Source organism: Lissotriton vulgaris, chromosome 2_1 (genome assembly GCF_964263255.1).
Source record: "Lissotriton vulgaris chromosome 2_1, aLisVul1.2, whole genome shotgun sequence".
Lineage (NCBI taxonomy): Eukaryota > Metazoa > Chordata > Amphibia > Caudata > Salamandridae > Lissotriton > Lissotriton vulgaris.
In genome coordinates, this window is record NC_141687.1 from 250,455,733 (window position 1) to 250,469,769 (window position 14,037).

Genomic DNA, 14,037 nt, shown 5'->3' on the forward strand with positions numbered 1-14,037 from the left:
TGTGATGGTCACTGTTGGCGTTGGTGGCCTCAGATGCTTCCCCCTTGTTATGTTCCCCATGTTCCACCATGCCATCTCTTTCTGCACTGAGTGCGTTACAACCACTAGATCCTCCCAAGGACCTGTAGCTTGTGACCGTTGCTCCTGTAGCCATTCCTGTAAGGGTCTCATGTGTAGCCGTACATTTGGCACTAGGTGTATGCATGATGCCATCATGCCCATGATTTTGCTCGCTGTCCTCACTGTCCGAGCTTGCCCCTTCTGGTAGAGCTGCGAGACTTCACCAGTGCTACCGTTCTCTTCTCGCTCGGGAACAACTTGCTTTGTAAGGCGTCGATCTGTGCTCCCAGGAAGATTTTTATTTGTTCTGGTTCCATTGAGGATTTCCCCCCGTGGATGGAGAATCCCAGGTTTATCAGTGTGCTCGTCACTCTCCGTGCGTGCTGCTTGCACCTTCTGTATGAGCTTGCTTTTATTAGCCAGTCGTCCAGGTAAGGGTATACGTGTATTCCCTCCCTTCGTAGGTGTGCTGCGACTGTTGCGAGGTACTTTGCGAAGACCCTTGGTGCCGATTTGAGCCCGAACGCCAGGGTTGTGAACTGGTAGTGGTCTTCTCCGATGATGAATCTGAGCAGATGCTTGTGCCCCCTGTTCATTGGGATGTGCAGGTAGGCATCCTTGAAGTCTATGGTGACCATGAAGTCCCCGCCTTGCAATTGAGGAAGTACCTCTTGTAGGGAGGTCATTTTGAACTTTTGCGTTCTTATGAATCGGTTTAAGAATCTTAGGTCCAGGATGGGTCTCATCGTTTCATCTACCTTTGGTACCAGGAAGTATGTTGAGTACACGCCCTTGTTCCTTTCTCTGTAAGGCACTGGTTCTATGGCCTGCTTTTGCAGGAGCTCTTTTGCTTCCTCTCGAAGGAGCACTAGCTCTTTCCTTGCTTGCGCCCTTCTTTTTGGCTTTCTGCTTGTTGGTTTCCCTTCCAACTCTATGCAGTACCCGAACTGTCTGAAGTTATTCTCTTCCACTCCTTGAAGAAGTGCTTTAGTCTTCCTCCCACTGTTCTTACAAGCTCGCAGGCGTTTAATTCGCGTAACTCCTGTGCGTTGTGCTTGTGCTCCACCCTGGGAGTTTTTGCTTGGCATGGAGCTTGATTAAGTCACTTGGGGGGGTGGGGGGCTGTTGTCCCACTCTCCTATTCTGTCCACATCCATTCCCTCTCCCGTTTTACCTTGAAAACTGCAGTTGCATTTCTGATGACTGTTGTAAATCCCAATGTCATCAGGCGGCGAGGGCCTCTAAGGATACGTGTGAACGCTTTCTTCCGGGCTCTCGGTGTCGACGTCTTGCCAATCTATTTCCTGAGTCTCCGAGGATGCAGACCAGAGGAGCGTCCTGCGGTCGTCGTCCCCTTTATATTCTTAGTAGGAGGCCTTCTCTTCTTCTGGTTCGTCGAAGGCCTCAGCGCTCTCCGACGTCGTAGTCCTCCTCCTCAGTTATCTCAACCACCTGTGACTTAGGTTTTGTCGGGATCATGAAGTCTTTCATCCTGGCGTCAAATTCTTTCTTTCGCTGCAGGATGTTCTCCATCTCGGCCTCGAGCCGTCTCTTCTTTTTCCACATTTTGGCAGCGTGGTCTGCGTCGAATGGTTCGGCCGGTCTTTTCGGCGGACAGGTCGGCGCCAAGCCGACCTTCGGCTTCAAAAGTTTTGGTGCCGAGCTGACTTTCGGGTCCTTTGCCGGCGCCGAAGTTCTCTTCGGGTCTTTTTCCCCTCGGCATCGAACGCTCCTTTTCGGAGACGTTTTTCGACGTCTTTTGCTGTTCTCCAGCTCTCGGCGCCGGGGAGTCCTTCTCAGAGGATCCGCTGGGCCTGGGAGTAGCCGAGGACACCGAAGTCTTCGGCGTCGGCGCTTTTGAGGGTTTCCCCTTGTTTTTCGAGACTCAGGGTCTCTCGGGGGTCTAGGGGCTGTAGAGTCTCCTACCTTCTTCGGAGTCTTCGTATTATCGGTCTTTACGACTGTGTAGCCGACGTTGTCCTCTTCGTCTGATGATAGCCCCAGGTCTCAAAGGGACGGTGGCTGGTCCTTGCCCTGCATGTTGGCGTTGGCTACCCTCTGTCTCGCTCGAAGAGTCTTCGCCGTGAAGGCGGAGCAGGCGTTGCAGTCCTCGCTCTCGTGGTCGACCGGTAGGCAAAGGTTGAAAACCGGGTGCTGGTCCTTCTGCGCGAACTTGTGGTGGCAGGTACGGCAGGATTTGAACTGAGTGTTGTCCATCTCATGCATTCAGGGGGCCCGCTGAGCGTGCATTCCCCGATGGACGTCGAAGTTCTTGAAGTTCTTCTTTTCCATCGTCGTCCTCTTCGATGTTGTAGTCTCCTGTAGTCTCTACCAATATCTTTTCGTCCAAAAATGCGTATTTTTCTTCTTCTTTCGGGAACGATCCAGACATAACTCCGGAAAAAAGAATCTGAAGATGGCGCCCAAGAGTGGGAGCTTCCGCAGGAAGCGTGCCGACGTCACCAGAAATACACCAAAAGGTGGGACGTCAACGCCCACTCGGGCTACCAACCATAAAACTTGTACAGGTGTGACTATGTCAAGCCCCCAAAGCTGTAAGAATGGCATGGATGTCAGGAGTTTATCGTTTTTAATGTATATTGAATTAACAAACAGCTGTTCTGCTCATCTTTAAATTACACAGACAGAGCCACCATGTTGCAGACGGTCATAGTGCAAGTGTGCACAATTAGGTGCCAGTGCGGAGTACCCGAAACCACCTGCTCAAATTAAGCACTGGTGCGGAGGTAACAGGGTAGAGGGACATTGGTTCAAGAAGGTCTGGAAGAACAAAGGAGAGATGTGAAAGATGAATGGGGGGACTGGAGAGGTGTAAGATACAAATAGACAACAATTTGAATGGAGAGATGAGGTGAATGAAGTGCAGATGGGCATGGGAGGTGACAGGGCCAGAGAGGCAATGAGATAAATGCGAGAGACTGTCAGAGATGAGGGCAGTGAAAAGACAGAATGCATGAGGTGATTAAGGGTGAAGTGAGAAGTTGAATGGGGAGAGTTCAGAAGTTGTAAAAAGGGGAGAAAGAAAATGGCCTGCAAAGTGAGAGATGGATTGGGAGAGAAGAGAGGGATGGAAGGGAGGGGTGAGATTAAAGCGGCATGGGTAAATTGCTTAACTCTGCACAAGACTGCCAGGGTTTTACGGGACCCCTGCTGCTCCCGGCCAGGGCCAGGTGAATTTCTAATGTGGCAGCAAGTATCCCTGGAAGGCCCATCACAAAGGTTGACTAGACATCTTTCTGATGTTAACTTCTGTATTTTGTTTATAAACTGGTACTAATGGAGTGACATTTTCCTCAGTGTTACTGTGTGCAAAAAATGTCAAAATAATTAAGCAAATCTATCCCAAAATAACGCAGCATCACATAACATTTAAATTTTCCTCCCAAACAATTTAGTCAAGCCTCTCCTGTAATTTGATCCTCACCTGCCTCATAATTCTAGTAGCCCTGCCTACAGGTTTAAAAATGTTTGTCAGGAGGGAGTCCTTACGACTGAAAATTTCGACAGGGGGGTCTCGGCACCCAAAAGTTTGAAGACCTCTGCTGTAAGGGCATATCTGCTCATGCAGATATGACCTCACCAGTGGGATAGTGCACTTAGCCTTAGGGCTGTGAGAGTGGTGACTTACTTATGCCTTCAGGTAGTGTGAGCTGGCATGGCACCCGGGCATGGTGCCATGTCGACTTTATCATTATCTCCCTCACAGAATATGCAAGCTGCAAGGGTAGTGGCATAGTCCCAGTGAGGAGGATCCCAGATGACCCTGCTCAGCCCCAGGTACTCAGAGTACCATTTATTAGTGACTTACAGAGGACAGAAGTGCCAATTAGAGATTTATTTTTAAGGAAGTAGCACTGGCACAGGAGACTGGCGGGCTGGGACCATGTGCTGTACATTTAAACCCACATCAAAACAAGGCAAAAAGTGGGAGGCTAACTATGCAAAAACGGCACTTTCTCAAAAGAACTCAAGGCTCTTCGAAGGATGGCGAAAAATAACTTACATCGAGAATATTTATGTAAGATGCAGTTTTGTAAGAAAATAAGATTTTGTGGCAGACAGAAGCATGTATTAACACAAAAAGTGGGTGCTCCAGAATCCACCCTAAACAAACTGCAGCAAGTGCTGAATGCGGCCGCCAGGCTCTTGACGGACCTTCCTAGGCGTCAGTCAGCTCGCCCTGCCCTGAAGGCGCTGCACTGGCTCCCTGTCAGAGAGAGGGTGAAATTTAAGGCACTTTGTATGGCCCACAAAATCCTGCAGGGGAAAGGCCCACCTATCCTTCGGGATATGGTTCAACCTTATAAGGCCTCAGACTCTCTCCGTTCTGACCATCAACACCTGCTGCAGGTTATGAGGGCAAAGAAGGCAAGAACCGGTGGCAGAAGATTCTCTATAAACGTGGCCACCCTGTGGAACTCTCTCCCTCTGTATCTGCGCTCGGAAACTAGCTTCTTACGTTTCCGCAAACTTTTAAAAACTCACCTGTTCCCTGCCCAATTCTTGTGCCTAGTGTTGTGGCGTTTTGTCTCTGGATGAGCGCGGGGATGCCCAAGGGTAACCAGGCGCTATATAAAACTCTTTAATAATAATAAAGTAAATGTAATCTGTTTTGCAGAACACAATTTGGATGTTGCATACATATAAATGAAAGAAAAAGAAAGTGCCAGAAAGTTCCAGTTATCTGGAAATATTTATAGGAGATCAGCTTTAGCCTTAATCCACCAATTTCTCAATGAGACAAAATGTATTCATAAGCAAATTCTCGATTACAAGGAAAGAAATTATATTCTGTACCTATACAGCAGCAAAGGGTAAACAAAGTACCTAGAACCAACTCCACCCAGCCTTCGAAACACAGCCTATAAGTATTTCTCTTCGAAAACGTATCAAGGAAACCTTTCAAATGAAACTTTCATTACCTTGAAATGTTTTACCTTGTTTACAGGTATTGCAGTTGATACTTTGGCTCTGCCCATGTGTCTTTAGGTGGCTGGTGATGTATGCTGCACTCAGAAGTTTTCCACAGATGTTGCATGACACCTTCCCCTCGTGGCGTACCATGTGTGTCCGCAATCGGTCTTTGGTGGCAAACGCTGCAGTGCATGTCTGCAGAATAACATGAAAATGTATTACATGTCCAGAAAGGTACAGCTGCAATTCTTGCCTGGTCGGACATCTGAGCATGCTGGGTCATTGTTTTGACATAGGCTGAGATGCAATCCAACTATATTTACTTTCAAAGGACTATCTAATATCAATGTAAGAAATTCAGCAAACAATTAAAATATATTCACGTGAAATATATTTTGATGAGGTTATATTTGGCTTACACAACACCAAAATTAAAAGAAATTGAGCTGTAGATGTGTTAATACGTGGAAACACTAGTACGGAGCAGAAATGCTTAATAGACTAGAGATATATAATTTATGGAAGTGATGGTCACCAATGAATTTGCAAAAATAGTCTATCAATATAGTTCTTGAGTATGGTTGTTTTATTTAAAACATGCTTATCGCCTAGACAAATAAGCTATGTATTTTATTTCTTCTGTTTAAACATCTCCTCTATTAAAGAGGAATCCAAAATAGAAGTGCAAAACGAGAATGAGGAGTTCCATTTTCAGCAACCTTTAACTGACAAATTGATTGCAAATTCCTTAGCTCAACTCACATATGTATATCATGTAACAATACTTCCACCCTTGCACTAATTAAATTAAATACCAGTATTTTTAAAGCGCACAGCTAGCTCCGAAGTGGTGTCCCGGCCCTCAGGAAGATTAAGCGACCTATTGCCCAGAGTCATATGGTGCTGGGTTAACCTGCCGCCGGCACCAGGGATCGAACCTCTTCCACAATTATAGTCTATAAAAGTGACAACCTTCCACAGAATCACGAGTGCATGACGGAGACTAAACTAGGCTTAAAAGATCCATCTTGCTAAACGCAGTTTGAGAGTTGACTAATCAAAAACATTTCTGTGCATACCACAGTGCCGAATTGAAACACATGATGGGGGTCCCAGGTTTCCCCCAAACTACTGCCTCCTACTGGAGGAGAGGAGCAGGGAAACAAACAATGTTTAAAGAAAAAAAAGTTCCACAGCGGATCTGGCAGCCAGCACCTCTATTTTCCGATGTCCCTCAAATGTCCAATTTATTGTTGTGCTGATAACCTCCAGGACCTGCTGCGGTTTGGTCCTACTGGAAATCCAGACAAAGACTTTAGAAACAGAATGGAGGCAGCACCAAGTATGAAGTAGACCAGGACCACGTAGTATCAAAAATAAATTTTCTTTTATTTTTTCATTTATAAGACAGCCAACGCGTTTCGCTCCCCAACCATGGGAGCTTCGTCAGGGCAAGGGTGTTATCAGATCTTGAAGCGACGGAATGACGTCAGTGAAAACGTTTGACCAAAACAGTACGGATGCCTATATCAAAATTCTGATATCCGGATAATGTTTTAAACATGCGCACCCGGGTCGATCGAATCCGTCATGGGGACACCGCACTAACAGGACGCTTTTAGCATTTGTGGTGGCAGCTTATTATGGTCTGCGCATGTGCTTGTCTTTTGATGCCAAAAATTTTACATTAATTTTTGGAATATTACCTTCTTGGATAAATTGTGTCTTTTACTTATAAACCCTTGACGTGTTTAAAACATTATCCGGATATCAGAATTTTGATATAGGCATCCGTACTGTTTTAGTCAAACGTTTTCACTGACGTCATTCCGTCGCTTCAAGATCTGATAACACCCTTGCCCTGACGAAGCTCCCATGGTTGGGGAGCGAAACGCGTTGGCTGTCTTATAAATGAAAAAATAAAAGAAAATGTATTTTTGATACTACGTGGTCCTGGTCTACTTCATACTTGGTGCTGCCTCCATTCTGTTTCTAAACAAACAATGTTTACATCTCCCTTTATGGATTACTGATTACTAAAAATATCAAAGCTTTGCGGCCAGCTCACGCAACAGTTCATGGTGTGCATAGTGCACTGTCATCCAAGGATGCGGCGAGGCATTGGTCTTTATGCTCCTTTTTCAAATGATGCCTTGAATACACTTCTTGCATGTAAATTTGTGAGGCAACACATACCTAACGGCCTAAACAAATGCTGGAGCACAACACCTAGTCATGTAAGGGTTCAGTCTCTATGACACCGACATGCAATTTCTTTCATCAAAAAGATTTTGTCGAAAGGGTCTTATGGAATGAATATTCAGGTAACAACCATTGGTCATTAATACAGTGGGATGTCAGTCCCTTGGAATAAAAAGAAATCTGTCAGGTGGTGGATGAGAAAACACTAAAGACATTCTTCAGATATGCACGACATTGCACTCAAGAATTTGAGTAAGCTGTATTCTGCAGGTGATGAGACTTAGTGACAAACATTGCGCTGAAACTAAACCTACGTAATCAGACACCATTTCTTGCAGAGGAGTCTTTATGAATGGCCATGCCAGCTGAGGTAAGTGAGGGAAACATGAATGGTTTCTCTAGGACTTTTTGACAGTTGCAGACCTCCATAGTCCAGTCAGAGAAGATAGTGGTCTATTTGTCAAATTTACAATTTAAGATTGTGAGCCGTACAGATTACTTCTGTTCCCAAGGTGTAGTGGTAAACAGTACAGTAGTGGTGGCCTAACACTGCCTTCAGGGGGTTTATCTATATCCTATGTATCGAATATGATGGCCATGGTGCACTACTCGCCATGAGAATCTTCAGTTAGTTTTAACACTCTTCTACCTGGGTTATTTCATTAGTGTTCAGGTTAGTGTAGTGGTACTGGACTGCAACAGTCACATAGTCTTCCCAATAGGGAAGACTTCATTGGTCCTCCAGACATTCCGTAAGGGGCCTCATGTGCAGCCTTGCACAATGAACTGTCAAAATGCAGGAAGCCAATGTCTCCAGATGATACCATAATATGTCTGGATAGCCAAAAACCTCATCTCTGAAAGGAAAGACTAATGAAAGACGCACATCCATTATTATATCCAGATATTACATCTTTTGCATTGGAATCAGTCTGGACTTCCCCAGATTGTTTTGAAGGCCTAGATTGGTTGGAACTGTCACTGTAGTTTTGTAATGCCGACGAAATCTCTGCTACAAACTGGCATTCAAGAGCCACTCATGCAGATATGGAAAAAATATTTTTTTCCTCAGATGAGCCACTACTACTAACATGCACTTGGAGAACACATTTGGCACAGATCGTAAGCCAAATTAAAATATGAATTGCACTGCAAACTTCTGAAATTTCATGTGCTTCAAAGAGACAGGTTTATGGAAATAGGCATTCTTGAGATCTATGGCAAACTTGCAGTCCACTTGACTCATTTGAAGGTAGATGTGATACAATAACAGCATGCTGAAAAAGTCTGTCTTTATCTATTTAGTTATAGTTCACAAGTTCATATTGTTGGAAAGTGGGTTATTGTTAGGGGCAAATGTAGGTCTGCCACTGGCAATAAGGCCACTAACACACGATAGGACTCAGCATAGGTCTTAGAAAAGTATTCCTTGGCTCAACCCTTGGTAACGTGGCTGCGAGCAGACAGGCTTAACTTCAAAGACAGGTATGTAAAGCATTTAAAAACACCATTTCGGTAAATAATTAAGACACCACACAAAAAGAAAATCGAACTCCAATTTATAAAAATAGGTAATATTTTTATCTTTTAAATGACACCAAAACGAAAATAATCCACTGTAGGAAACCAGAGATATGAATTTGTAAAGATTAGTCACTTTCTAGTGCTTAGAAACCAACAGTGCCCCTTTAAGTCATTTCGTTTTCTCTGTCAGGGACACACCTTTATAAATTGTTCTGAAGAATTCTCACCACTGTAGTGGGCCGCCTTCTTCAGCAAGCGGGGTCCAGTTAAAACACCTTCCTGGCGTTCTGCTTGCAGGTACCAAAGTATCCAACACACAATCCAAGGTTTTGGAATCTCCAAGAGGGTCCTTGAAAGTGTGAAACTTCAATTCCGCAATCCAGTTGAACAAAAACCTAACAAATCCACTGTACTCCAGGCTTGGAATTATTTGTGGGGCTGTCCAGGTGAGCTCTGTTAACCTGTAGCATGCAGGGAGTCCACTCTTAGTCCTTTGGCAGCAAGGTAATCCACAGGGCTGCAGTTTTACTTGGTGCAGTCTTCAGAGGTCAGGCCTTAGAAATCTTTGCACAGCAAACTTCGCAGCAGGGCACTTCTTGCTTCATTCAGTTTCAAGCAGCAGATCTGGATGGCTCTGCCCCTCTCAGATACTTATTCAAAATACTCTGGGTCAAGCACCAGGTCACTGCTGACCAATGAGAGCAGGGCAACTCCTCCTAGTTATGACCACATCCGGTGGAGTGTGGCATTTAGTTTGTCCAAGAGTGCATCATCCTTCCAAATCCATAATGGCTGATTTTCCAGCAAGGAGGTAAGAGCTGGCTAAACACACCCCCTGGGATATCTCATTTCCATGGATCATCCCAGTAACATCTGCAAATTCCTTTCTTAAGCCTAGTCCTGACTCTGGGTCACGACTGTCAAAGTGGACTAAAACCCAGGCCTCCCCTCTTGCCTTTGAAGAGCGTTGTTTACGACGCCACCTCCTGGCCTGGAATTCCTATAGAACAGATCACCGCCCTCTCAGCAGCCTGGCTAATCCACTTAACTCTGATCAATCAGGGCAGACCACTGAAAGGCTGAATTTGGACTTACAAACAAGAAAGTCTCATAACTTATTATATGAACACTTTAGGAGAAATTCTACAATATAATATCGTTGGATTTAATACGACCATTCTGGGAAGTCTTTGAATGGTCGTATTAAACTAGTCCTCTCGTATCAATATTTATTAATCAATCACTTACTACCATGTTAACCTAGTCCTCATGAGCCATGCCGCCAGGTTTAGGCTCTCTGGTTGTAGTACCTTTCCCTCTTGCATTGTTAAGAGGTTTTTCCTTTTTGGAAACGTGAGCATTGTCCCTGGAGTTATCTCCATTATCTGCAAGAACCAAGTCTGCCTGGCCCACCGCAGTGCTGTAAGAATCAATGTCATGTGGCTGATTCGGCATTTGTTGATCACCCTGTGGAGTAGTGGTATTGGAGGAAAAGCGTAACCAAATATCCCTGACCAGTATATCCATAGCGCATTCCCTAGGGACTGTTTTCCAGGTTGTCTGGATGCAAAGTGGTGGCATTTTGCATTGTGGGGAGTTGCAAATAGGTCGATGTGCGGAGTTCACCACTTTTTGAATATCTTGTGGATTTCCGATTGATTCAATTCCCACTTGTGGGAAGCTGAAGTTTGCCTGCTCAGTCGGACTGCTTCAACATTGTCCTTTCCTGACAGATGTATTGATACAATATCTATCCTCTTCGGGATTGCCCATCTCCACAATTGTTGAGCTAGAGTTGAGAGTGCTGAAGACTGTGTCCCTCCTTGCTTATGTAAAACATGGTGGTTGTGTTGTCTGTTTGTATGAACACCTTTTTCCCATAGAGCTCTTTCTGAAAGGCTTTTTAGGCTAGGAACACTGTCTTTAACTCCAGGAAATGGATGTGCTTTACTGCATCCTGATGCGTCCACAAGACCCTTACTATGAGGTTCTTCATGTGCACTCCTCATCCGACCTAGGAAGAATCTGTTATGGTCACTGTTGGAATTGGCTGTGTGAAAAGTCTACCCTGTGCTATGTTTGGTTTGCTTCACAATGCCATCTCTTAATGAACTGTCTGTGTGACAACCACTAGATCTTCCCACCTCCCTGTTGCCTCATACCATTGCTCTTGAAGTCATTTCTAGAATGGTCTCATGTGAAGTCGAATGTTGGGGACTAAATAAATGCATGAAGCTGTAATTGCTAGCAGTTTCCCCACTGTCCTCGCTGTCAGAGCTTGCCCCCTGTGGTATAGATGTGTCTTCTTCAGCAGTGCTAATGTTCTTTTCTTGCTGGGTTATACTTTTCCTAATATTGTATTTATGTCTGCCCTGAAGAACACTTTATCTTGTTCTGGTGACAATTTGTCCCAGTGTATTGAAAAACTGAGTTGAACTAGTGTTATTACTTGCTGTATACGTCGTTTGCAGAGATTGTAGGAGCTTGCTCTTACTAACCAGTCGTCTAAATACAGGTTAACATGAATTCCTGGTCTTCTCAGATGAGCGGCTACTGCAGCTAGGCATTTTGTGAAGACTCTTGGTGCTGATTTTAGTCCAAATGCTAGCACCTAGAATAGGTAGTGTGTTTCGTTGACCACACATCTTAATACACCCTTGTCACTTTTGTTCATGGGAATGTGCAAGTATGCTTTTTAAGTCTATGATGGCCATGTAGTCTCCTGTTTGTAGCGGAGTTATTACCTCTTGCAGTGTTGTCATTTTGAATCTCGGGGGTCTTTATGGAGGAACCTTCGGTCTAGAATTGGGTGATAAGTTCAGTCTACCTTTGGAATGAGGAAGTACGTTGAGTAAATGCCCTTGTTCCTTTCCTTGTGTGGTACCTGCTCTATCGCATCTTTGTTTTGAAGTTCTTGCACCCCTTGGAGCATTTGAGATAATTCTTTTTTTGAATGAATCTTCTTGTTTGGTTTTTTGTCTGGAGGTTGCTTTGCCATCTCTATGCAGTAGCTGTACTGGATTGTGTTTAATATCCATTTGCCTGAAGTGGTTTTCTTTCACTCTTGGAGGAAGTAGGTTAACCTGCCTCCAACTGGTGTTGTATGTTGGAGGAAATGTTTGCTCATAGTATTTTGCTTTTGTATCTTTTCTATTTTTTGCAGCACATTCCGTGATTTCTTTGGCGGGTGCACACGCTTTTGAGTGCAGTCACTTAGATATAGTTTGTGGACCCCCTCGTTGCGGCTGGCCTCTTCCCAGAGGGCGCACTCGAAAAGATTACCTTCCCCGTTGGTATTGCCAATTCTGCTGCTGTCCCGGTTAACCTTGGCTTACTCCTTGGTAAGTTTGTTGAAAAACTTAGTGCGAGGTTGTAGGTTGGTGGTTAGCTCTGCCCGCTGGTGTCCGTGAGTGGTGCCTCTACACATGCCTCTGAATTGTAGTGCCCCCATACACCTAGCGAATTGTCTCTTTGATTGGTTTAATTTTTTTAATCAACCACACTTCCAAACAGTGGTTCCCCATTGAACGGTGAGGTTAGAATGTTGTTTTGCACCTCTGGCTTGAAACCGGAGATTTGCATCCATGCGTATCTTCTTTCGGAGATACCGATCATCATTTTTCTGCCAGATGTTTCTTCTGCCTCTAGGGCTGATAACATGTGTTTGCCATGTTTTTACCCCTCTTCAACCAAGGGGCTTGCCCTTCTTTGGAACTGCTCTGGCAGGTGTTCTAGCAGTTCTCCAACCTCTTCCCAATGTTGATATGCATGCCTTTTAATCAATGCATTTGAATTTGCTATGCATCACTAAAGTGCCACACTTCTCGACCTTTCTTCCCATGAGATCCATCCTTTTGCTCTCGTTTGGTGGTGGGCCAACATTGGTTGGTACATTAGCTCTTTTCAGAGCAGTGGAAGTTTTAATTGAGTCAGCCGACACGAACCCCTTGATGTACATAGGGTCTTTAGAGGAATGCTTGTATTTCTCCTCTTACAAAGACTGCTTTGCATGTGTCAGGTTCTTTAAAAGCTTCCTCACCTTGATCCAATACACTTGGCAACATGGGAAGGAATTGGCTCCTTGTTTGGGTAGGCAGCAAGGTTACTAATAGAAAACATGGTTGTGGTTTTTCTTCCTCTAATTGCACTCCATAAGTGTCTGCTGCTTTCTTTAGAACTTGGTTGTATATTCCAATGTCAACTGGTGGTGAAGTCCTCGAAGCATATGTAACCATCGCTTCTTCTGGTGAATAGGCATGCAGGTCTTGAGCCTCCAAAGTCGCCAAACCTGTATAGGTTTGCTCCTCTTGGTCTCCCTCGTCTTGGAAGGATTCCTCTTCGAGTGGTTAGGGAGTTGTTGGCGGCTGTAATTCCTTGACCTTAGTTTTTACGTTGGTCGAATTTTCGGCGTAATCCTAAATGGTTTTACTTTTTCGCCAAAATCTTTCTTGCATTGCAAGATACTTGCCATTTCTGCTTCGAGCCTCTTTTTCATCTCAGAAGAGTGAGTTTCAGAGTTGAGACTTTCCACCTTTCTTATTGAGCTGGACAATGTTGTTTGCAGCTGTCGGAGCCTGTTTTGCCTTCTTACTTTTCAATGTCAAAGCATCTTTTTCTTGACTGTCTTTCGACCTCTTAAGATTTTTTTTAGGTTCTTTGCTCAGAGTCCTTGTGTACGGAACGGACGGTCTGTTAATCCTTGCAGACGCTTGCAGTCGGCAAGTGTTTTGGCGCAGAGGCTCCTCTTGAGTCACTTCTACGCGGCTCGCCCATCTTTTTCGAGATCAACGGTTCTCTTACTTCCTTTGGGGTCTTCTTCTCGACCTCTACGACTGGGACGTATGTGTCCTCTTCGACTTCAGGCCCTTCGGCGACGTTGTCATTCTCTTCGCTGGAGTGGCCCCGGTCTCGAAGCGATGGTGGTAGACCTTGACCCTGCATGTTAAAGTTGGCTCTACTTTGTCTCTGTTACCCTCAAAGCCTTTGGGGGTGAATGCAGAGCATTCGTTGCAGCCGTCACTTCGGTGATTGAGCGGCAGGCAAAGGTTGCACATTGGATGTTGATCCTTCTGTGCGTATTTGTGATGACAATTGTTACAGAACTTGAACGGTGTCTTGTCTATTTCCACGCACAGGAACCCCCTGCAAGGGTATTCTTCGTGTGCTTAAGTTTTGTTTTCCCCTCTTCGTCACGCTGCGATTCCTAGGAGCGTAGTCTGGTACGTCAAATAACTTTTTCTCCTGTTCTGTAGACTACTTTAGTCTATTCTGCTCACCAATTTTCAGGAGCTCCTTCCGTATCGATCCAGACCCAAC

General features: G+C 44.9%; 1 protein-coding gene across 15 annotated transcripts in view; it reads right to left on the reverse strand.

Moving 5' to 3' along the window:
- The window catches only part of VEZF1 (vascular endothelial zinc finger 1), a 269,814-nt gene that overhangs the window by 190,149 nt on the left and 65,628 nt on the right, over positions 1-14,037 (reverse strand). For 8 of the 15 annotated variants that reach the window (XM_086954857.1, XM_086954865.1, XM_086954863.1 and 5 more), the window contains one exon: positions 5,019-5,190. In XM_086954857.1, coding sequence (XP_086810983.1) covers positions 5,019-5,190 — 172 coding nt within the window. Of the gene's footprint in view, positions 1-5,003; positions 5,191-14,037 lie in introns of all 15 variants that reach the window. The other 7 variants (XM_086954864.1, XM_086954861.1, XM_086954858.1 and 4 more) reach the window with 1 other exon arrangement.